General features: G+C 35.3%; 6 protein-coding genes across 7 annotated transcripts; all 6 read right to left on the reverse strand.

Moving 5' to 3' along the window:
• Positions 1-6,339: 6,339 nt before the first annotated feature.
• On the reverse strand, positions 6,340-7,356 carry LOC110611641 (probable long-chain-alcohol O-fatty-acyltransferase 1). Its single transcript, XM_021752030.2, has 2 exons — positions 6,998-7,356; positions 6,340-6,946 (listed from the first exon to the last, which is right to left on the reverse strand). The coding sequence occupies exons 1-2, from the start codon at positions 7,354-7,356 to the stop codon at positions 6,340-6,342; spliced, it is 966 nt and encodes a 321-aa protein (XP_021607722.2).
• A 1,384-nt stretch (positions 7,357-8,740) lies between these two features.
• LOC110611640 (probable long-chain-alcohol O-fatty-acyltransferase 1) lies at positions 8,741-9,869 on the reverse strand. The gene has a single exon (XM_021752029.2). The coding sequence runs from the start codon at positions 9,770-9,772 to the stop codon at positions 8,741-8,743; it is 1,032 nt and encodes a 343-aa protein (XP_021607721.2). The 5' UTR covers positions 9,773-9,869.
• Positions 9,870-10,198: 329 nt separating this feature from the next.
• LOC110611639 (probable long-chain-alcohol O-fatty-acyltransferase 1) lies at positions 10,199-11,581 on the reverse strand. The gene has a single exon (XM_021752028.2). The coding sequence runs from the start codon at positions 11,338-11,340 to the stop codon at positions 10,294-10,296; it is 1,047 nt and encodes a 348-aa protein (XP_021607720.2). The 5' UTR covers positions 11,341-11,581; the 3' UTR covers positions 10,199-10,293.
• A 703-nt stretch (positions 11,582-12,284) lies between these two features.
• On the reverse strand, positions 12,285-13,518 carry LOC110610981 (probable long-chain-alcohol O-fatty-acyltransferase 1). The gene has a single exon (XM_021751066.2). The coding sequence runs from the start codon at positions 13,483-13,485 to the stop codon at positions 12,373-12,375; it is 1,113 nt and encodes a 370-aa protein (XP_021606758.2). The 5' UTR covers positions 13,486-13,518; the 3' UTR covers positions 12,285-12,372.
• A 101-nt stretch (positions 13,519-13,619) lies between these two features.
• On the reverse strand, positions 13,620-14,850 carry LOC110612074 (probable long-chain-alcohol O-fatty-acyltransferase 1). The gene has a single exon (XM_021752734.2). It carries the CDS (start codon positions 14,737-14,739, stop codon positions 13,696-13,698), a length of 1,044 nt encoding a protein of 347 aa, XP_021608426.1. The 5' UTR covers positions 14,740-14,850; the 3' UTR covers positions 13,620-13,695.
• A 406-nt stretch (positions 14,851-15,256) lies between these two features.
• On the reverse strand, positions 15,257-21,418 carry LOC110611126 (fimbrin-1). 2 transcript variants are annotated; one of them, XM_043954703.1, is made up of 15 exons: positions 21,213-21,418; positions 20,601-20,775; positions 20,308-20,478; positions 19,901-20,139; positions 19,646-19,817; positions 19,515-19,553; positions 19,245-19,313; positions 19,021-19,137; positions 18,382-18,593; positions 17,568-17,723; positions 17,052-17,251; positions 16,494-16,651; positions 16,302-16,398; positions 16,070-16,161; positions 15,257-15,862 (listed from the first exon to the last, which is right to left on the reverse strand). In XM_043954703.1, the coding sequence occupies exons 2-15, from the start codon at positions 20,685-20,687 to the stop codon at positions 15,554-15,556; spliced, it is 2,118 nt and encodes a 705-aa protein (XP_043810638.1). In that variant the 5' UTR covers positions 20,688-20,775; positions 21,213-21,418; the 3' UTR covers positions 15,257-15,553. The 2 variants fall into 2 exon arrangements, with proteins under 2 accessions (XP_043810638.1, XP_043810639.1); XM_043954704.1 differs by having other exon boundaries at positions 15,720-16,161; positions 20,601-20,777.
• Between the last annotated feature and the right edge of the window lie 2,677 nt (positions 21,419-24,095).

Consider the following 24,095-nt stretch of genomic DNA (forward strand, 5'->3'; position numbering starts at 1 on the left):
CGACTTGAGAAAACTCAAGCACCACAAGAGAGCATTGAACCGCCAGTAGAACCACTTCCAGTACCACAAACAGTTGTGGAGACTAAAAGGGTGACACAAGTCCCATGCAGATCTGATGAGACACGTCATCAGCCTGAGAGATATGGATTTCTCATGACTGATAATCGTGAACTTTTACTCATTGATGAAGATGAATTTTGTGTTTACAAGATGGTTAGTGGGAGTGCAGTTGTGTTACTAGTTCTATATGTGGATGACATATTACTCATTGGAAATGATATCCCTACCTTGCAAAAGGTTAAGACTTGGTTAGGGAATTCTTTTTCAATGAAGGACTTAGGTGAGACTGCATATATCCTTGGTATTAAGATCTATAGGGATAGATCCAAGAGGATAATCGGTCTGAGTCAAAGTACTTATATTGACAAGGTGCTGAAAAGGTTCAGCATGCAAGATTCCAAAAGAGGATTCTTGCCCATGTCTCATGGTATTCATCTTAGCAAGAATCAATGTCCTATGACATCTGATGAGCGAGAACGGATGAATAAGATCCCTTATGCTTCCGCTATTGGATCTATCTTGTATGCCATGTTATGTACTAGACCAGACGTCTCATATGTCTTGAGCACAACAAACAGATATCAGTCAGATCCCGGTGAGAGTCACTGGACAGCTGTTAAGAATATCCTAAAGTACCTTAGAAGGACTAAGGATGCATTCCTAGTTTATGGAGGATTGGAAGACGAGCTAGTTGTAAGTGGTTACACAGATGCTAGTTTCCAAACCGACATAGATGACTTCAGATCGCAGTCAGGATTCGTATTCAATTTAAATGGTGGAATTGTTAGTTGGAAGAGTTCCAAGCATAGTACTATAGCAGATTCTACAATAGAAGCTGAGTATATAGCAGCATCAGATGCAGCTAAAAGGGCAGTCTGGTTGAAGGAATTCATCTCAGAGTTGGGAATGGTTTCCAGCATTGCAAAAACTATGGACCTTTATTATGGTAATAACGGTACCATAGCACAGGCAAAAGAGCCCAGATCTCACCAGAGATCTAAAACATATACTCAGGTGATATCACCTTATTCGAGAGATCATTGATAGAGGAGATATCAAAATATGCAAAGTAGACACAAATGACAACATTGCAAATCCACTGACCAAGCCTCTTTCACAGATCAAGCATGATCAGCACGCAAGGTCTATGGGTATTAGATACTTATATGATTAGGCCTAGTGCAAGTGGGAGATTGTTAGTGTATATGCCCTAGGCCATTATCTTGGACCTTTTTGTATGTCATTTTGGTTATTAATAAAAGAGGTTTTTATCATTATTATTTGTTTGCATGTTACATAATAATGATTATCATCCCTGGTTACTTATTATTATGTTGATAATAATAAAATATAACTAGTATGATTATTGATTGATAATCATGAGATGATTATGTATATGTTGATATAAATCAATAATCATAAATACTTGTTAGAGAACAAAGTATTGGATGGACCCGCATTGAGATCACTACATGGGTCATTGTCATAAGTGAATCTCAAAGTAGTTATGTCTTAATCCTTTGACTTGAGATTGTCATAGTTTCCAACATAAGGACTGTTATGTTTTGACATAATCAAACGTTGTCTTTAATCGGACAATCATAAAGGTTATGATTGAGCATAATAGAAATTATGTAGAGGAAAATGAACAATCAAGATAGGATTTGTCCCTCTCTATGAGAGAGATATCTTCTGGGCCCCTCGATGAGTGAGACTGAGAAATGCATGGCCGTGCTCAAATGAATTGATAGTGTGATCAATATCATTTGAATTTATCAGTCTACTTAGAGATCGAGAAATCATAAGTTTGAACATTATAAGTTTGACATTGACCATGACTTATGTTCAAACTAGATATCGTGAGACAAAGGGATTAATACATGTTCTATTTAATAGGCTTTATCGGACTATTGATCCTCATATTAGTTGGGTAGTCATAATGTCTTGCTAGAGGCCACTTATGACTTATAGGCCTTGTTGGACTGGGCCTATTGCCAATTAATATGAGCCTATTGGGTCACACACAAGAACGTTGTTGATGTGCTATATTAATGGGCTAAAAGCCCATTAGTATAATTAATAATAATAAAGTGTTATTATTATTAATATTATTATTAATATTAATTATTAATATAATTAATAATAATAAGTGTTATTATTATTAATAATAATAATTTATTATTATGAGATAATAATATTTAAAAGATCTGCAGTCTATCTGTAAGTGTTACAGATAAAGGACTCTATCACATAAAGATATTTGAGTATCTGTGAGATTGTGATAGTGGGTTCTAAGCACAACTCTTTTAGGAAAAGAGTTGTGGGAAAATAAAAAGACTGAGGCCTATAAATACTCCTTCTACAGATTGAGTAGGTGGGTTTTTTTTGGGTTGTAAAAAATTTTGAGAAAACTCAGTCTAAAAGATTGTAGAACATAGAGCACATAATCTATCCATCTTGAAAAGAGCTAGCACTCTAGAAGGATAGAAGACGTTCGTGTGGATACCATAGAGGGTGTTCGTTTGAAAAGGCAGCACCATCAGTCCGCCAGTGTATCTTCACTACGAGATTAACAGGTTAGTCTCACATCTTTCTTTTGATTTAAACGGAGCACTCGGATTCTGGGAAAGGAAATCCAAAATTTTATTTTTCCGCTGCGCAACTGGGTTGCAATTAATCTCGGGATTTCCCAACACCAAAAACCTCCTAAAACATACCGAAGCATGCATACAAAACAAGCAAAGAAGGCTGGGCAGGGGACTTTCGACAGCAAGTTCGGCTGCCGAAGGTCCCTCACAGATCCGAAAGTCGGGGACTTTTGGGGGTAGGTTCGGCGGCCTAAACTCCACACAGATCTGAAAGTCGGGGACTTTCGGGGGCAGGTTCGACGGTCTAAACTCCATACAGATCCGAAGGTTGGAACCTTCGCAGGCAGGTTAGGCTGCCAAAATGCTGCCTTCACAAGTAGGTTCGGCGGCCGAACCTTGCTTCGACGACCGAACCTGGATTTTCTAGCAAGGCAGAACCCGATTCTGCCCTATGCACAAAGCCACCAAACACTCCGATCCTCACACCCAACTACTCATAAACATTCATACCCACTCAACATGCATAAGGGACATAAAAACTAGTCTAATCCCCATCAAGCAACAACAAAAACAACACAAGAGAAAACATTCATCATCAACCTAACTCAAATCCTAAAACTTTAGATTTAACCATTTTATGCATTAATAACTCTTAACCCTTTCTTAAAACTTATTTAAAATATAGGAAAAGCAAAGATTTAGACTTACTTCTTAGAGATCTAAAGGTAGCAGCAACCCAAACTTGAATATGAGAGAAAATCAATCTCCGAAGGTCTCCAAGGTTTAAAATTTAGATTTAAACTCAAATCTTCAAAAATAAAGAAAAACTCATGAATTTTCTGAGAAAATTGAAGGAAAAACAACAAGAGCATCAAAGCGAGGACAATGACTTACCTCTGCCCGAAAATGGAGAGAAAGCTCTCTCATTTTCGGGCTGAAGGCCTCTTATAGGTGGCTGGAGAAATCACCTTCGGCGGCCAAACAGGAAAGTCCCGTGGCAGCATGGAGGAATCACCTTCGGCGGCCGAACCTGGGGTTTGCTCGAAAAAAATTTTCCTTTAAAACTCTTTTCTTTCTTTTAACACAAAACCAAAAATCATTTTAAGAAAACTTTATTTTACCCTTCTAAAGAGATTCCAGCTTCGAGATTCTGGTTTTCAACGGAGATTCGGTCGGAAGATTAGAATTCTGACGCTGAAATTTAGCCGGATATTACATAGGGAACGAGCCAAGGGTGTCTATCCCCCACTGAAAGAAAGGTTAGGGACTTCTAATGATTGCTTGCATTTCTCTTGGAGTCCTTAGGATGGTTGCATGTACTTGGCATATTTGACACCTCTAGACAAGCTACTTCATACCTTCTATTATCATCGGCCAGTAATATCCTTGTCTAAATGCTTTTTGAGCGATTGTTCATGCTCCTTCGTGGCTCCCGCAATCACCTTCATGGATATCCCTTAAGATTTTCTGACCTTTCTCTTCGGTAACACATGGCAGCCATAGATGTATCGAGGAACTTCTGTACAACCAACCTTTAATCAGTGCGTATTTAGAAGACTTTTTTATTACCTATTTGGTTGATAATTCATCGACTGAAAGATCATCTTGTGTCAAGAATTTATATACTGGCGTCATCCATGATTCCCTTTCTTCTGTCGGAAAGGACTCTTCCACTTCCGTTGCTAGATTGTGCAATTCTTCAAACTGAAACTGTTGGGTCAAGTGTTGTTCACTCGCCGCTGCCACCTTGGTTAGAAGATCTACATCTTCATTATTGCCTCTGGCCACCTGGAAAAGTTCACTGATATCCCGCCCATCTTTAATCCTATTCATCAGGGACCAAACCTTCTCCTCATATTTATTAAGGTTTAGTTCTCGAACTTTTAATTGTTCATGGAATTGATTAACAATCAATTGTGAGTCACTACAAATAATGATTTTTATATACCTAATTCCTTGATGATTCTTAGGGCTATTATTATAGTCTCGTATTCGGCTACATTGTTGGTGGCATTGAAGGCAAGTTTGACCGCATATCGAAGTTTTATCCCTGTCTGAGATTGCAACAGGATCATGATTCTTGAACCTCCAGCTCTGGTTTGTGTAGAACCTTCCTCAAAAGGTAATCTGTTCTGACTTCTATGGTATGTGAGTCGAAGTATATTCATAATTTTATGGCTGATATTAGAACTGCGAACGCTAATTTTTAGAGAGGAGGGTAGTTCAACTTTGCCCCCTTTAGCACCTGACTAGCATAGTATACTAGGCTTTACTCGAATAAGTACCGTGCAAACTGTTTCCTTTGTCACTGACAACTATAGAAATAAAACTTCGCCTTGAACTAGTGGGCTTATCAGGAAGGGGATGATAGAAAGGTTTTTAGACTTTCAAATGTCTCTGCACATCTTCTTCCCGTTCAAATTTGCCTTTGCCTTTTAAAGTCTTGAAGAATGGGAGGTATCTTTTGGCCGAACATGATATGAAACGATTTAGGGCAATGACCCGCCAACATTGATAATGGTAAACACTGTGCCATGACTCAGCCTATTAGAAAAAGACGAGTCTTAACAATAATCCCGGTATTAAAGTGTTTGAATCTCCCTTTCTTATGGTGGGACCGCATTTTCCAGTTATCAGATACTTGTCACAGGACCATGTTATGTAACTCATAACTTATTTTGAGGAGATATTATATAATACAAAAAAATAATAAAAGTTAATCATTATTTTTATTATTTCTAAACTAAACATAAATATTTATTTATAAATAACAATAATTTTTATCATATTGAAAATATTTTTAACACCATTATTAATATTTTCATAATATTTAAAATCTAAATTTTATATAATTTTTTTACCATTAAAAATATAATTTAAGATGGACTCTATTTTGAAAAAATAATAAAATAATATAATAAATTTCTCAATATTAATCATAAATATATTAAATATTAATATTTAATATCAAAATAAATTCTTAAATAATTACTAATTAAAAATATAAGTAAATTTAAAATTAAAATAAATAAAATATAAAAATATAAAAAAATTCTCAATAACTAATTAAATAATTTTATTACAAATAGCCTTAAATGAAATCATTTATCACAAAATCTTAAAAATTTTAATAAGATTTACTTTCGGTTCAAAATCAATTCTTACAAGAATTTAAAATAATTGAATTCTTATTTTTTAATTCAACTAAATAATAAAAAAAATTCATAAAAGAATTTAAAATAATTGAATTCATATTTTTTAATTCTGCTAAATAATAAAAAAAATCAATTTATTTGAATTACCACAAAATTAATCATTCTAAAAAAAATATTTAGCTAATCCTTATCAAAACATCTATCCATTATTCTTAATTACCGCTAGCGTTATTAAATAAAGCGATATTATTAACATAAGCAAGAAAATTTTATGGTATTATTTATTAGAAATTCTTAAATGAACTTTCTTTATTATGATTCAAATCAATTTCAAAACATAAATATTTGAATTTTTTTTTTTTTATGAAACTCACTCATTTTTACTTTATAATTATCTTGATTCAGTGCCATTGTCGATTGTTCCTAGGGCCAATTACTTTAATACACGTGGACCATATTCTTGCCTAATATTTAGTCAGAAAATTTAAATAACCAAAGGGGACCAAAATATCAACAATATATATATAATTAACCATTTAATTTGTGCCTTTAATGAAGTCTACAATATTTAAGAGTTCTCTTATAATCTTGTCATCTATTCCATTTTTTAATATCTGAGGAAAAAATAACCAAAAGCTCGTAGTAGCAATGAAACCCATTGTAAATGGCATTGAAACAATCACCGGCATCCTCCATCTATCCCTCACCACCTTCTTCACCGCCACCTCGATTGCCAAGCAGAATCCATGCAAGACAAAGAAACCCGTTACCTCCCATGTAGGACTTACATGTGTCACATAACAAATCAAGATCTCGTGCATTAAACCCGATACTAAGAATGATGCCATGACAGCTACCAACGTGGCTCCTGTTGAACCAATTATACGCTTAAAGAAATATCGTGTAGGAAAATATACAGTTGAGCGTAAAATACTTGTCACCGCGAGATTCCACCTACGGCTCCAAAAGTCTTGAAGTGAGGAAGAAAGGTAAGGCTCGTCGAATTGCCGGTCAAGCTCGAACCCAAAAAGCGCACGAGCCAGAACTCCAAATATGGCTAGCACAAATTCTAATTCAAGGTAAGTGTGGGCGCAATATAAAGCGAAAACGACGTAGGGGTGCATCAGATGTATGTAATAGTAGCTATGAAGGATGATAGCCATGAGCAATATTTTAACTACCAGTAGAATTGACCTTGTAAATAAGCTTATTTGTGGAGATGGGTTGCTGTTATTTTTGGTCTTGAGTTGAATGGGAAGACAAGCTAGAAGGATGAACTGGAGAAGTTTTGGTGGGGGTGGAGATAAGGGGCCATGGTCCAAGGAGAAGAGGAGGAGCTTGAAGTTGGCAAGCCAAACTAGAGGGAATGTAGTGGCTGAGCAGAGATGGACGGAGGTGAGATTGAAGGGGAGGATGATGAAGATGTAGACGACAGGGAGGAGTGAGAGAAGCCTGAGAATGCCTTTGGGAATTTTGGCTGTTGTGTAGTAACAATAGCATAGGCATATTATGGCTATAATCCATGCCTTGATGAACCTCGCGACTTCTTCCATTATTTCATTCATTCACTTTTCTTTCTTCCCTGCCAAATTTCTCACTCTTTTTATATATGTTAATAATTTAAAGGAAAGCAGTCATGAGCCTTTGCTCTCCAAATTTTATGCTTTTATTATGCAAATTAGTTTTTCTAAAAACTACCATCTAGGTCATGCATTTAGGTCTAGCCTGGCATTATTTAGTGACTAAAAAAAAGAGAGTTTTTGTTCTATTTGGTGTTTTTTTTAAAAAAAAAATAGTGACTAACTAGTTATTTTTACTATAACATAAGGGACTAAAATACTAATTTTTCCAAATATTAAAGAAAAAAAACATTGTTGCAACCTGTAGATTGACAAATCAAATTAAAAACAAGTAGGCTTCACCTAATATGAAGAGCCCATCTTCTTTCTCTGACTAAGTACAACATTGTCACAGGCATCATCATCTTCCTTGATTGTCATTTGCTTAATTTTTGTTGTTGTAGATATATCAGAAAGCCTAGGCTTTTCAGAAAAAGACTGATCTGATGAGTTAACCTTATCTATAAGTTTCAATGGCAAATCACAACATCCTCAGGATCATCTTCAGCAGTATTTGATTTAGTTTCACGTTTAACAGAATTGATATCCTCCTTAACAACATTAGATGCACCATGTCTGGATGCCTGTTTCTATGTTCATCTAAAGAACTTGATGCTTTTGATTTGCCACCCGTCACTTCATTGAAGATGCAATCACAGGTGAAGTTGATGCTTTAGGGTTTCCGAATGGAGATTTCACTGGTGAAGCCTTGGAAGATGGACTGGTGGTTTTACCATTTTAGACATATGAGCTTTGACCATTGGAGTTCAGAGATGACAACTAGAGGCAGGGTTTAATTGATTTTGCTTAGAAGTTGAGTTGCTAATCCTTTTAAAGACTAAGGTCGCATCATCATCGTCATCGAAATCATAGGCGCCTTGTTTCACGTATGCTGGAGCAGCCATTATCATCCAATCGAGCTCTGAGTTGCTACCCCTTTGGGCGTGACAAAATTTTAATAGTTAAAATTTAAAGATGCATCTTTTATTGGCTTTGGTTGCTTTTCGGAAGAAGGGAAGCTTTCATTTTGTTTGATTTTGATGCCCTCTTAGGGAATTCAGAATTCATGATTATCAATCCAACAATTTTCTCTGAAAATCAAATTTGAATTTTTCTTTAAAGATCGCTAGATTTCATTTGCGCTGCATTCAACATTTATTATATACTCTGAATTATTTTTATTGAAAAATTATAATAAGTCCTATATTTTTATAATTCTTTTTTATTATAATAAGAACTCTCTAAATATATTGATTATATATAAAATCATTACAAGATATTGATTATATCCTAATTAAAGAAAAGGATGATTAACCATTTAATTTGTGCCTTTGACGAAGTCTACAATATTTAAGAGTTCTCTTCTAACCTTATCATCTATCCCATTTCTTAATATCTGAGGGAAAAATAACCAATAGCTCGTAACAGCAACGAAAGCAATTGTAAATGGCCTTGAAACAACCACCGGCACCCTCCATCTATCCTTCGCCACTTTCTTCACCGCCACCTCAATGGCCGAGCAGACACCATGTAAAATAAAGAAACATGTTACCTCCCATGTGGGATTCACACGTATCACATAATAAAATAAGATCTCATGCATTAAACCCGACACTAAGAATGTCGCCATGATAGCTATCAACGTGGCCCCCGACGAACCAATTATAGGCATAAAGAAACATCGTGTAGGAAAATATACAGTTGGGTGTAAAATATTTCTCACCATGATATTCCACCTACGGCTCCAAAAATCTTGAAGTGTGGTAGAAAGATAAGGCTCGTTGAATTGCGGGTCAAGCTCGAACCCGAAAAGAGCACGAGCAGGGATTGAATACATGGCTTGAGAAATTTCTACTAGAAGGTAAGTGAGGGAGAAATATAAAGCGAAAACGACGTAGGAGTGCATCAAATGTTTGTATTTGTAGCTATGGAGGATGATAGCCATGAGCAATATTTTAACTACCAGTAGAATTGACCTTGTAAATAAGCTTGTTTGTGGAGATGGGTTGCTGTTATTCTTGGTCTTGAGTTTAATGGGAAGAGAAGCTAGAGTGATGAAGTGGAAAAGTTTTGGTGGGAGTGGAGACAAGGGGCCATGATCGAAGGCGAAGAGGAGGAGCTTGAAATTGGCAAGCCAAAGGAGGAGGTATGTGGTGATGCAGCAGAGATGGGCTGAGGTGAGATTAAGGGGAAGGATGATGAAGATGTAGACGACGGGGAGAAGCGAGAGAAGCCTGAGGATTCCCTTGGGGATTTTCGCTGCTGCGTAGTAACAATAACATAGACATATTATGGCTATAATCCATGCCTTGATGAACCTCTCGGCTTCTCCCTCCATTGTTTCTTTCATTCACTTTCCTGGCAAATTTCTCTCGCTGTTTCTCTCTTTATATATATATTATTTAAAGGAAAGCAGTCATGAGACTTTGCTCTCAAAATTTTACGCTTCAATTCTGCAAATTAGTTTTTTTTTTTTTTTTTAAGAAATACCAACTGGGTCATGCATTATTTAGGTGATCCAAGTTTATTAATTAATTATTAATGTTAAGTTTAAAATTCTTTCAATATAAAATTTTAATTAATGCATGAGGTATAACAAGTCTAAAATAGAGTTAAATATTGAAAAATAATGTATATAGGTGATCCAAGTTAATTTCAAATATTTGAAGCTGTAGATTTCAATTCATATTTAAAAAAAAAATGTTTTATATCAAATCAATTTAATAAAAAAACATTTAAAAAATTAAAATATAAAGATAATATATTCTAGAATGTAGAGTTTCCAAACAAGAGATTTATCTAGAGTGGTCACAAATATCTAGAGTTTCCAAACAAGAGATTTATCTCAAATCCATCGGTCTAAACACAGCATCAACCAATAAAAAAAGAGCTTACTTTATGCTTTATGAAATTTAATAAAATGTAGCATTCCCACACCACCTGGTCATCCACTCTATTTCTAGTAAGCTGAGGGAAGAATAACCAAAAGCCTGTGACACCTGCAAAAATCACAGCCAAAGGCCCCGAAATAGCCCGGTGCAACTGCCACCTGTCCTTCACCATCTTCTTTAACGCTACCTCCATAGCCACACAGATCCCATGCAGGATAAAAAACCAAGTGACTTCCCACGTGGGACTCACACGCGTTAAATAAAAGAAAATAACCTCGTGCATTAAACCCGACACAACAAATGTCGCTACGACACCTGGCAACGAGGCCCATTTCGGCCCAATTAATCGCTTTGAAAACTCGCTTACAGGATAGTATACCGTCGGTCGCAGAATACTAGTGACCATAAGGTTCCATCTATGCCCCCAAAAGTCTTGCAGAGATGTAGCAAGGTAAGGCTCGTTGAACTGTGGCTCGATCTCGAACCTAAAAAGGGCTCGAGCCGGGATTGCAGATATGGCTAAGACGAGTTCTATCTGTAGGTACATTTCCAAGCAATACAGAGATAAGAAGACGTAAGGGTGAATGAACTGCCTGTAATTATGGACATGAAGAAGAAGAAGAAGAACAAAGGTTTTAATCACCAGAAGTAACCTGGGCATGAAACTGGGAGATGGGTTGTTGTCATTATCTGTTTTTTGCATGAGTTTAATGGGAAGACAAGCTAAGGAGATGAAATGGAAAAGCTTGGGAGGTGGTGGTGATAAAGGAGCTTGACCAAATGAGAAGAGGAGGAGCTTGAAGTTAGCAAGCCAAACCAGAAAGAAAGCAGTAGGGCCACAGAGACTGACAGAGGTGAGGGTGATGGGGAGAATGATGAAGATGTAGATGACAGGGAGGATTGAAAGGAGTCTTAACGCACCCTTTGGTAACCTTGCTGCTACATAGTAACAGTAGCATAAGCATGTTGTAGCTAAAACCCAGACCTTGACGTACCTCTTCAACTCCATCTCCATGTCCATGTCCATCTCAACCTTTAGCTGATCTGTTTAGTTTCTGGTTTTCCTGGTGGCTCTCTATTTCTTTCTCTCATTATGTGTTCATGTCATTAGTTTATCATGATATGATGGGTTTGGTAAAGTATTAATAATGAAAGGCCCCTGACCATGACACATATTTAAACCGCATTTTGAATGGTCAATTTTAATAATAAATAGTTTAAACCGACCATTGTTGGGAGTGATTCGGTTTTGTCCTACCTTTTAATATTGAATATTCGATTAAGCAAATATCTCAACTTTTAGCTTTGAATATATATAGAAATATCTTTAAAATTTTGGAGAATTATTTCATCTTTCAATAAATTTATTTAACATAAATTTAAATTAATTGAGTTAATAAATTTTAAATAATAATATATATATACACTATATAAAAAAAATTGTGAATAATGATTTTTCAATTGTACATTGAAATATTTTAGTTATTTTAAATTTAGAATAGATAGTATTTTTATCATTTACATTAATTATATAAGTTAATTAAGAAAAATAAAAAAATATAAATTATTGATATTTAAAAAATTTAATCGGTATTTGAATTCAAAATTTATCATATTTTTAATAAAATTTAATAATATATACACTACAGTTATATTATTAATTGTAAAAAACAAATTTTGAACTTAAAATTTATTTAAATAAATTTTAAAAAATTCAAATTGTATTGAATTTATATTAATTTTTTATTTAAATCTACATTTATTATATTTTTTTATAATATATAATTATAATAATTTTTTTTTGAAATAAGGATCGAAATGGATCCTGAGATCTTTTGAATACTTACTACAAAGCGATAATTAATTATGCTAAATCTATGTAACTCGTGCTACTCGTTTCTTTATAAAATTAAACTTGTGGTGGAAATAAAAAAAATATTAATTCAATAGAATATGTGATATGATTAATAATTAATCAATCAAATCCAAATCTATTTTTTATTTAGAGCTTTCAAATAACAAATTTGACCAAAACCAATCAATCTATCTAAAATTTGAATTATGAAATAAAACAAGAGCTTACTTTCTGCTTTATGAAATTTAACAAAATGGAGCACTCCCATATCACCTGCTCATCCACTTTATTTCTAGTAAGCTGAGGAAAAAATAACCAAAAGGCTGTGATACTCGCAAAAATGACTGCCAATGGCCCAGAAATAGCTCGGTTCAACTGCCACCTGTCCTTCACCACCTTCTTTAAAGCCACCTCTATAGCCACGCAGATTCCATGTAGGATAAAAAACCAGGTCACTTCCCACGTGGGTCTCACGCGCGTTAAGTAAAAGTACATGACCTCGTGCATTAAACCCGACGCCACAAATGTCGCTATGATAGCTGGCAACGACGCCCATGTCGACCCAATTAATCGCTTTGAAAACTGGCGTACTGGATGGTATACGGTCGGTCGCAGAATACTAGTGACCATAAGGTTCCATCTATGACCCCAAAAGTCCTGCAGAGATGTGGCGAGGTAAGGCTCGTTGAACTGTGGCTCGATCTCGAACCCAAAAAGGGCTCGAGCGGGGATTGCGGATATGACTAGAACGAGTTCTAGTTGCAGGTAAACGTGCAAGCAATAGAGAGTTAAGATGACATAAGGATGCATAAATTGCCTGTAGCTATATATATGAAAGAGAAGAACAAGAACGAAGGTCTTAATCGCCAGAAGAAGCGACCTGGGCACGAAATGGGGAGATGGGTTGGTGTCATTATCTGTTTTTTGCTTGAGTTTAATGGGGAGACAGGCCAAGGAGATGAAATGAAAAAGCTTGGGAGGGGGTGGTGACAATGGACCTTGATCAAAGGAGAAGAGGAGGAGCTTGAAGTTAGCGAGCCAAACCAGAAAGAAAGCAGTAGGGCCACAGAGATTGAAGGAGGTGAGATTGGTGGGGAGAATGATGAAGATGTAGATCACAGGGAGGATTGAGAGGAGCCTCACCACGCCCTTTGGTAACCTTGCTGTTATATAGTAACAGTAGCTTAAGCATGTCGTCGCTAAAACCCAGACCTTGATGAAGCTTTTCAACTCCATGCCCATGTCCATCTCCATCTTTGAGCTGATCTGTGTGGCCTCTGGTTGTCTTGGTGGCTTTCTGTTTCTTTCTATACGCATTCATTTAATTATTTGTTTATTATGACATTATGGGTTGGTGAAATATTAATATTTCAGTTGAATGGGCCCTCAACATATTTTAATGTAATATTTTTATACGATATTTATGATTTAAAATAAATAAAAAGAAAATATGCAATCGAGATCTCATAAATTAATTTTTTATTTACATTTTCCAAATAAAGAATTTGGTTAAATCCATTCACAGCATCAAGCAATAAAAAAAGAGCTTACTTTATGCTTTATGAAATTTAACAAAATGGAGCACTCCCGTATCACCTGTTCATCCACTCTATTTCTTGTGATTTGAGGGAAAAATAACCAAAAGGCTGTCACACCTGCAAAAGTCACAGCCAAAGGCCCAGAAATGGCTCGATGCAACTGCCACCTGTCCTTCACCACTTTTTTTAACACCACTTCTATAGCCACACAGATTCCATGCAGGATAAAAAACCAGGTCACTTCCCACGTGGGGCTCACACGCGTTAAGTAAAAGTAAATCACCTCGTGCATTAAACCCGACACCCAAAATGTCGCTATGACAGCTGGCAACGATGCCCATGTCGGCCCAAATAATCGTTTTGAAAACTGGTGTACGGGATAATATACGGTCGGCCGCAGAATACTAGTGACCATAAGGTTCCATCTGCGACCCCAAAAGTCCTGCAGAGACGTGGCAAGGTAAGGCTCGTTGAACTGTGGCTCGATTTCGAACCCAAAAAGGGCTCGAGCCGGGACTGCAGATATGGCTAGGACGAGTTCTACGTGAAGGTAAACGTGCAAGCAATAGAGAACTAAGATGACATAAGGATGCATAAATTGCCTGTAGCTATAAATATGAAAGAGAAGAACAAGAACGAAGGTCTTGATCGCCAGAAGCAACGACCTGGGCATGAAATGGGGAGATGGGTTGGTGTGAACATGTGTTTTTTGCTTGAGTTGAATGGGAAGACAAGCCAAGGAGATGAAGTGAAAAAGCTTGGGAGGGAGTGGTGATAAGGGAGCTTGATCAAAAGAGAAGAGGAGGAGCTTGAAGTTAGCAAGCCAAGCCAGAAAGAAAGCAGTAGGGCCACAGAGATTGGGTGAGGTGAGGTTGGTGGGGAGAACGATGAAGATGTAGATGACAGGGAGAATTGAGAGGAGCCTTAACGTACCCTTTGGTAACCTTGCGGCTACATAGTAACAGTAGCATAAGCATGTTATGGCTAAAACCCACACCTTGATGAAGCTCTTCAACTCCATATCCATGTCCATCTCTTTGTTTCTGGTCTTCCTGGTGGCTCTCCCTTTCTTGTTTATTATGATACAATCGTCTTTTTTGTCCTTTTTGTCAACAGGACATGGTGGGTTGGTGAACTATTAATTTTTTAGTTGAATGGGTCCCGAGTCTCCTGACCATGATTTCATATCTAACTTCTTTGGGAAAAAAAAATCAGGTATTATTATTAATAAATAGTTCAATTCTAGGTAATTTTTTTGTTAAATATTATTTTACTTAAGACTTTTTCGTTATTAATTTTTAATAATAATTTTTTATAAATATAATTATTTAATTCATAAACTTTATAAAAATAAATTTAATTATGTAACTTTTTAAAATTAGTGTGTGTACTTAAATCAATATATATGGGTTAAATAATAATATTTTATACAAAATTATGTATTAAAAATTAACTACATACAAAAATTGGATACCCACTATTTTTATATACATAACAATTTTCTCCCATAAACTAGTGGTTATTTTCCACATTTTTTCCCTTTTCAAATAATAAAATATAAAATCCTTCTTTACTTTCCTTTAATTCAGTATTATTAGATCCGGGTTGGATTTGACCCGGTAAAGAAACCGACCGAATAAAATACACTTGTTGAAATCGAGCTTCTATTTTCATTCATAAAAACCAAATTTACAAGACGCGAATTCTCTGGCTCTCCTTTTCACATTTGCTTTTGCTTTTGCTTTTGCTTCAAAGGAAGAGATAAGTAGACTTAGCTGCACACTGTACATTCACTTTCGTCTACTTCCACCCAGTACACTGTCGTGGAAAACCTCCTTGTTAATCGCTCATTCTCCTCCGGGAGCTTCCTCACTCTCCATCTGTGAGGTGATGGTGGTATCGGAGGCAGTGTCGTCGATATTTAAATTTGAGAGCTCGCCCGCCAGAGTTGAGCTCTCATCTTCACCAAAAACAGAGGCTCTGGTGCTCTCATCTTCACCGCAAACAGAGGCTCTGGTGCTCTCATCTTCACCGCAAACAGAGGGTGCCGGAGATGCATCCGGAGTAAAGAGAAACGTGTCTCCCTCTTCCATTGCCTTTTGCAGGCTCCAGTACATTATGCTGGCAGCAAGTGTGAGAATCATCTTCTGATTTACCTGCCACCACAACAACATCAACTCAAATTGCATTAGTTTTCACATCTATTGGAGACTAGAAATAAATTGCAAGTCTGCAAATTTTGGTGAACCCTTGAATTGGTTAAACTCTCAAGAAAATGTACAATCTTCACAACCACATTAGGCTTGCCAAAGTTGCAATTTGAAAATGGAAAATTTAGCAGTACATCACACTAGCATTCCTACCTCTATGATATCCTCAGGCAACAAGAAGATGGAACAGCCAAGTTTCCTTGCCACACTGATTATGTATGTAGCATTTAATCTCTTCTGATCATCTTGATATCAAGGAAGAAGGGGAGACAAAAAAATTACCATCAGTATCTTTCAGAAATGAAAAGATTAAAAAAAAAAAAAAAAAAAAAAAGAAGCAATTTTGTTGTTGGACCAAAATAATGGCACTAGCAAACTTGCATACCATTTTCACCCTTGGTAACAAGGTTCCAATTGACCACCCTAGGCTCCGCAGCACTAAGAAGCTCAAGGAAGAATAACCCCGTTGACAGATTCTTATCCTGAAAAAGTTTTAGAACAAGCAAATACGTTGTAATATTTGTGATCCACAGGTTCAGGATATGATGGTTGGCGTAAAATAACAACATTTGCTAACCTTGAAGCTTTCAATTCGAGAAGTTCTGCCCGTACTTCTAACCTTCCAGTTTGTCCATCTTAGAATATCAGTATCAGTTATTTCTTTCCCTTGCGAGTGAGATCTCAAGTTCTTCAGGAGCTGAAGCATATTATATCTCATCAACTGCCATAAGAAAGCTGAAATGATCTTGTCAGTTTAACGCATATTTGGACCAGTGCACACAGCCATTACAGTTGAGGAAAAAGGTTTTTTACAGAGTGAAAAATCACAAGAGAAAAGACAAAGAATATACTGTAGTCACTTGGAGTAAATTTATGTCTAATAATGATAAAGGTGCTTTTTCTTTTCAGGTCCAATTCTAAGGAATTATCAGCAAATGAAAAATAAGGGAAGTTCTAGGTTGTCGAGGTAGCACGGAGGACATGAAAGTTTCGCTACCCATATCTCTGGTGCTTCAGATTTCTACTATACATTTTCAACATGAAACATATAATTCAGTAAAAATAAAATAAATGCAGATTCTGTAGAAACAGAAATCAATACCCTACATAACAAGGTCTACATTGAGGACATTACCAAGAATGAGCTTCTTATTTCCTTGGACAATGTCATTTCCACCTACATTAACAAGGGAAAATTTCAATTGGCTCCCGATATCGATCACTTGATTGCAGTTCTCTACTTTTCTGAAGGGCATTTTGATTGGAGGTCTAGTTGCCTGCTTCCAGTTAACTGATCCAGGAGAAATCTTGTCAAGCACTTCTAAAAGTACCCATCTGCATGCATAATCATTTAACAGTCAAGTTTATGATTCAATAATTTCTGTATTAAAAAATTATGACTATTTTCTGACATAACCAACGAAGGAATAGTGCACTAACATAGCAAACAAAGAACAGAAACCATACGTAAAAAGCATCATAGATGAATTGAAAGTAGAAATGTAAGATTTATACTCCATTAAGACTTTACAAACTAATATTATCCAATTAACTTGAAACTCATTCATAATATTATTTTCTGATTGAGAGCACAGGCTTCATAATCAAATTTGGTTATATCAAGTTATTTGCTAAGAAAAAGAACACATACCCAGTTCTTACATCCTCAAATACATTGTTAATATAAGTAGGAATCCCAAGACTGTTGATCCACAACCGAAAGCATCTCTCTTCTCTAGATATCTGGATATCATCCTTCATCATCTCTGCAAATGAATGCTTTTTACTGTCTGTAGAAAGGCCACTCCTGCAAGAAGACATCCTTTGCTATCAATTGAAAAATTAAATTATGATCAGAGAGTGAAGAACAGAATGATTTCCACTTGAAGGGAGAAATTGAGAGGGAAAAAGACAAAGGAAAGAAACACATAGAGTAGCTTGTTACCAAAGTTTGAAGGAGGAGAAAAAAGGAAGTATAATCGAGGTGTTACAAGGAGACCAATTAAACGAACTTACAATCCTGCCATCAGACTTTAATCTAGTTGTTCCTTGTTTAAGTGTGCCATCACAAATGTGGCATATCTTAAACAGCTGATGGAGCATTTTACAATAATTATTGTTTTGCCTATCCCATGACAAGAATTTTTGCAAAATTATCACCTATGGGACACTAATAAATAAAAACATAGCAACGCTGTGATACACTTGAAGTCTTCACTCTTATAAAGGGTAGGCTCAAAAGAGTTGCAGAATCAACACTGAACAGGAGCTGCACCTAGCTGATATTTAAAACAGATTGTCTAAATGACATGCTAATATCTTCTTTAAAGTGTAAACCTAGGCAATTTCAATGTTAAAGAAATTGTGCAATTTTTACCTACCAAACTGAAGGGAAGAAAGGAAAGAATTTGATCCAAAGTTGCAACAGAAAAGAAGGAAATGCAACATAATTATTCATTTCTCACCTTTGATGAAATATTTGTGCAACAAATGCAAGATTCAGATTTGATGAACCTTCAGTAATATCTTCTGGTCTTAAATATCTTTTGCACTCCATTCTCTCCGCATGGTCAAGTACCAGCTTAGCCCTTTCCCTGGCATCAGTGACATCCAATGTAGCAGGATTGCAGAATTCTGGGGCGAGGACATTAAGTAGATAGGCATAAGCCTTGGCATCCTATACGTATGAGCAAAGGACATTATTACAAGCATCTTAATGTGCACTATTTCACATTTTAAGCTCACAATCAGTCGAGAAGTATTTAAAGAGAACTGGTACAGGGATGACCATTAATTATAAGTTCTGAACATTCATGTAGTCATATAGAGATGGATTCTTACTATGCTTATGCTCTAAAGAAAAATCCCATAATAATTAAACCTCAGTGAAGTCTCTAATTTATGATCCCTTTCCAGATGAAAACCAGAACATCCCAATTGCCCACATGCTCCATAGAAGGTATAATTCTAATGTAAGACTTCAGCCATGATTCTATTTACTGTGTACATGCCTTAAATTCAAGCCTCGAGAGACATTCATCTTATAACACAACTTATATTGTAAATTGTAATAGGTACCAGATATACAACTGAAGAAGCAATACCTTCAAATCAGATGAAAAATTTGAGACAGTTTTCTCATAGCCTCCTTTCTTCAAATGGAAATTCATCCATTTTAACAAAATCTTTTCAGGGGCCAAGCCCATAAGCTCCTCAATGTCCTGGAGGACACATTGTTGTAGCAATTACCCATTTTGTTCAAAGCACTACAAAAACTAATAAAAAAATATTGAAAATTTTGACATTTCAAAAACAAACATTTCATTACATTGTTATCATCCAGTAATTCCACAAGCTGAGGTGTCTTCTTAAGGCTAAGATCTGCTAGCAATTGAATCTGATAATACCACAGAGAGTTGACGTTAAGACAAAATCAATTACAAGATAAGAAAGCATCCAATTTCTTACACACAAGGTCATTTCTTACTAGAAGGTCAAATCAATAGTGTTATTTTGAAAATACTATAATTTTCTAACTCATCATACTTGATTAACAGGAAATTAAACTCAGGAAATAAACATCACATGGAATACATACCTTTATAATTTGAGAAATCAAACCCAGAATCAGGTGATGCTGCAAAACAAACCAGCAGATGGACAAACAAAAGGGAAATCCTTTAGATCAGAATATAATGCACATGCGAATCTGAACAAGAAATTACTTACTCTTCCTTCCACCATGTCCTGAGTGCCAATGTTTACTACAGTGCAGCCAATAGCTTTAGCAGAGTTGAGGCAGAGAGTGTGATTTTCATTCCTCTCCCATGGGTTAAGAACCCGCTTTGTGTTGATAGCTCGTTCATCTATTGTCCCCGGCACAGCAACATTGATGAGCTTGCTGAATCCAAATACAAGATAAAATTACAGGCCCAGCAGTTATCATTTTCATGAACACAACAAAAGCATAATATGCTTAAATACCATAGGAGTACTCCATCTCTCACAAGATTGAATAAATCATTTGAGTTTGGATCCAAGGGAAGAAACTGCTTCAGAAATGGGTCATCTCCAAGAAAGGTGTTTATATGAACAACATAAGATGCTTTCTCCGATTCATTAATGTTGTGAAGAAGAGTGCTTGTCATGGCCTTGAGAAACGCTGAAGCAAGCTTTGGTTTCCCTGATTTTGCAGTAGCTCGACCTTGCAAATCTAGATATGCCTGCCCATTCCAAAAATCATGTTATCTTCCACTCTCACCTCTGGGTAGTCATGAGAATATAATTTCTCACACTGACAACTCCAAAATAGTTAAAGTTGAAGCATTCGAATGTTGATGTTTTGCTTGTAACAAGGCACTGAACAAAGGAAACTGACATTAATGACTCACCCTGAGGAAGTCTTCAAAATCAATCTCATTGCTCATGTCAGAGAACGACTCACTCAGGATCCCTTTAATCTCCTCCTCATTGAACATTGAATTAAAAGCTTTTAATTTCACCATCAAAGGAGGCAAATCTTCGACAGTTACTTTGTCATTTTGAGTCTTCACAGATGTAAACTAGGACCCACCAAAAATATTAGCGTAAGTTCATTAACATTCTTATTGTACATTGAAAGAAAATTATGCAAATGTGCAATAATTCAAGCAGGCAACCAAAAACTGCAATAACATAAACTTACTTTCGATTTGAGGCCGCGAAGCTCAACCTGTGTGAACTGACTCTGAAGCGATTGATCAGAGACATGAACGCCCACATAACTCGACATCTCCGAGAATTGCCAACGCGGAGAACACTAACAATTCTCAAAAATGATCTTTGAGGGTAGACAAAGTGAACAGAAATGCCTCAAAAGTCTCTGAAATAAGAGTTCAAAAAACTAATCCAGAATCAATGACTCAAATGCAGATTCTGCTTGTATACAAATAACCATAACCCGTAATTAAATTATCCTGCAGGTCACTTAGCTTGCATGAATTACCAAAATTCAATTCTCTATCACTGAACATAAAACAAACATTTAACAGTTCATTTAAAGAATGCCTGTAATGCAAATAAACGAACCGAAAAACGTATAACCAAATAATGTTTAATCATTGTGAAAAATGAATCAAAACCCATGAACAAAACAGAGAAAATAAGACAACCCAATAAAAAAAAAAAAAACTAAATTAGGCTCAGGGGAGAAGCAAAAAGAAGGCAATGGGCACGAAGTTTTTATCATATAATGCGAAAAAAGAGCAAAATCCCGATAAACAAAACGTAAAAACAAAGAGAACCCAGCATTGCATACCTATGGGAAGCTGTCCAAAAACAACAGATTCACCTTGTCAGCCGCATTCATGAACCATTTATACATAAACATGTATGTATTAATATCCATGTCTAAACAGGGAAAGACGAAGAAAAAGGAAGATGTTAGAGAGACAGAATGGATCAAATTTTCTTCGTAGGAGAGCGAAGCCAGATAGAGAAAGAGAACGAGAGAACGGTTTTCACCAAGAGAACAGCGAATGCCACAACTGACCTTGAAACTTGAAACCGATTGATGCTCGTTTTGGTACTCTCAAGCGTACGATAATTCCATAGACTCGCTGTGTTTGAGTGCCAGCTCATCAAATTTGCGGACACGTACTTCTTATTATCGGCCTTTTCTGTAACTAATTTTGTTCCCATATGGAATTTCATCGTTCATTTAATTCCTAATTTTTAATGAAAAATAAATAGTAATAATAAATTAAGCAAATAATTGCTAAAAGTGTTTTTTTTCCCATAAAACTCGAAAGCTGTTTTAAAATTCTAAATATGTCTGAACATGACAAGGCTAGTATAATTATCTCAATCATATTTTTCTTCCAGTTTAAAATATTAAATTAAATTTCACATTCACAACAATAATGGGGAAAAATTAATGTGATTTCTGTCTCATTTGAGATAGAAATCGATAAATTATAAAAATATATATTTTAAATTTAAAAATTGCAACAATTCTATATTTTAAAAAAAATCTTCTCATTATGAAGAATTTCATTTATAAACTAATTAGATAAATAAATGTTAGGGGATGGTGCGACATCATATAATCATAATAATTAATACATAAAAAATTATTATTTAATTTTTATAAACAAAAAAATTCATAAAATAATTTTTTAATTTTACAAAATATACTAAATTTTTTAATTTTTATATACCTATAAAGAAACAAACAACAGAGATCCCAAGGGTGAGCCTTTCTGTTACTTTAGTGCAATTAGAAAAAGAATTACTCTGTTCTAATCTCCTCTTAACTCTCATCCACCGACCAAACACTGATCACCATCAAGTCCTTCCACATAGGACAAAAGATCTCATCAGCTACTTCCATTCATTCTTTCTTATTATCTTGTTCGGATCAAAATTTTATTTAATATTTCAATTTCAAATATATAACTTATATTTTTAAAAATTAAAATTATTTATTTCTCATGATATTATATTTTCTTTCCTTTAGATGCATTAACGAGTAAAAAAATTATTTTAAACTTCGTGCAGAAGGAAAAACATAGATATAGCAAAAATATATAAATTAATTATATAATTTATTTAATTAAATGAAATTTTATTAAAGTAAAGCGACTAATAAGTAATAATTATTCCCAAATGCCTAAAAATTTAATAATTTTTAAAATATATTCTATAATTAACTGGTTTAGTAATTTTTGTTAATAATCAATATTAAATTTTATGTTCACATAAAAATTAAAATTTAAAAATAATAAAGTTAATTTAGAAATAATTTTTTTAACCTTTATAGATTCTGGAATTTAAATTATAATTGAATTCAAATCAATTAAAAAATATAAAAAATTTAATTAAATGAATCTCCCATTTATCATTGTCAATGCCCAACATGAAAGCTCCATATATACCAAAATCATGAATTAATTTGGGTATGTGCAGAATTGGCTGGAGCCTTATTAAATTTCATATCTTTAAACGATAATCATTTACATAAATATATATATATAAAAAAAAAAATAAAAAAAAAAACTTGTTTAGCAACAGTCACACTTTCAAAACTCAACCAAATCATCAAATCAATCAATCTACATTCAGCAAAATTGGCCAAGAAATGATGCACCTCCAATACCAGTATCCTGGCCAGCATCGACACGAGATCATTTCATTCGCATATGCCTAGCATTCTGGGTGACTGCTTCGAGGACCCCCAAATACAGGTCTCATGTAGGCATTGTCAAATTTCCTCCAGTAGTAATGTATAGTATACACAGGGCTTTCCATTAGCATGGAAAAACTCTCTGATGCTCGTTGCAGGTTGGTTGTGGCAGACTCTTCGAACGATAGCAAAGGTAGACGCGCATCTTCTTTAGGCATCTTTTCTTCTTGATGATTGTCTTGGTTATTTGCATTTTGCGGAAGCATATAGACTATTAATGTTTTTGTCAGAAAACCAAACACCTGTAATAAAAAAAACTATGTTATTAACTAAACTTTGATAATGAACTCATGGACTAACACTTCCCAAAAGTAAAGCCAGTTCGTGTTGAACATTGATACCATTGTGGAGAACAGGAACGACAATGATGGTGTTAGTGACCATTGTAGCAAAGATTGGCTCCCATGTACCCCAGCTTTGTGAACTTCTCAAGCCAAGAAAGACAAGATAGGGAAAAATATTACTCATAGATCTTACTATAGAATTTTATTTTGAACAATACGATAATTCCTATTGAACAAAAAGCACACCTGCTTATAAGCCAAAGCAATTGAGACTGCTCCTCTCATTAGTCCAGCCCACCAAATAATTATCTAAAGATATAAGCAAATTCTCTGATTGAATTCAGACAAAAATGAGGTGTATGAAAATTAAAGTTTATCATATACTAACCTGGTGTCTGAAAGTAATCAGTGATACTCTTCCTCTGTTCATGCAATTGGAAAGAGCTGAGAGAGGAAACACGAATGCAGCTCGTCCCAGCAATATTAGCAACATTACAACATGCTGCAGATGCTCCATTGAATTTCCAAAACTGAAAATCAGATAGCACAGCACACAATTTTCAATGCACTTATATGCCCACAAATATACTGGTTTGAACTTCCGAGATGTTGGATTAACTACTCGACAACCTCCGAAGGTCACATTGGAATTTCCAAGGTGTTTGAATTTTGA

Source organism: Manihot esculenta, chromosome 3 (genome assembly GCF_001659605.2).
Source record: "Manihot esculenta cultivar AM560-2 chromosome 3, M.esculenta_v8, whole genome shotgun sequence".
Classification (NCBI taxonomy): domain Eukaryota; kingdom Viridiplantae; phylum Streptophyta; class Magnoliopsida; order Malpighiales; family Euphorbiaceae; genus Manihot; species Manihot esculenta.

Excerpts from the sequence above, each read along its gene's own strand:
- LOC110611641 (XM_021752030.2), bottom strand. The coding sequence starts at position 7,356 with ATGGAAGAAGTCGCGAGGTTCATCAAGGCATGGATTATAGCCATAATA. Across the intron at positions 6,947-6,997 it reads CAAATAAGCTTATTTACAAG|CTACTATTACATACATCTGA; the intron begins GTCAATTCTACT and ends CATCCTTCATAG.
- LOC110611640 (XM_021752029.2), bottom strand. The coding sequence starts at position 9,772 with ATGAAAGAAACAATGGAGGGAGAAGCCGAGAGGTTCATCAAGGCATGG.
- LOC110611639 (XM_021752028.2), bottom strand. The coding sequence starts at position 11,340 with ATGGACATGGACATGGAGATGGAGTTGAAGAGGTACGTCAAGGTCTGG.
- LOC110610981 (XM_021751066.2), bottom strand. The coding sequence starts at position 13,485 with ATGCGTATAGAAAGAAACAGAAAGCCACCAAGACAACCAGAGGCCACA.
- LOC110612074 (XM_021752734.2), bottom strand. The coding sequence starts at position 14,739 with ATGGACATGGATATGGAGTTGAAGAGCTTCATCAAGGTGTGGGTTTTA.
- LOC110611126 (XM_043954703.1), bottom strand. The coding sequence starts at position 20,687 with ATGTCGAGTTATGTGGGCGTTCATGTCTCTGATCAATCGCTTCAGAGT. Across the intron at positions 19,554-19,645 it reads AGGACATGGTGGAAGGAAGA|CATCACCTGATTCTGGGTTT; the intron begins GTAAGTAATTTC and ends TTTGTTTTGCAG. Across the intron at positions 16,162-16,301 it reads TGTTACCAAGGGTGAAAATG|ATGATCAGAAGAGATTAAAT; the intron begins GTATGCAAGTTT and ends CTTGATATCAAG.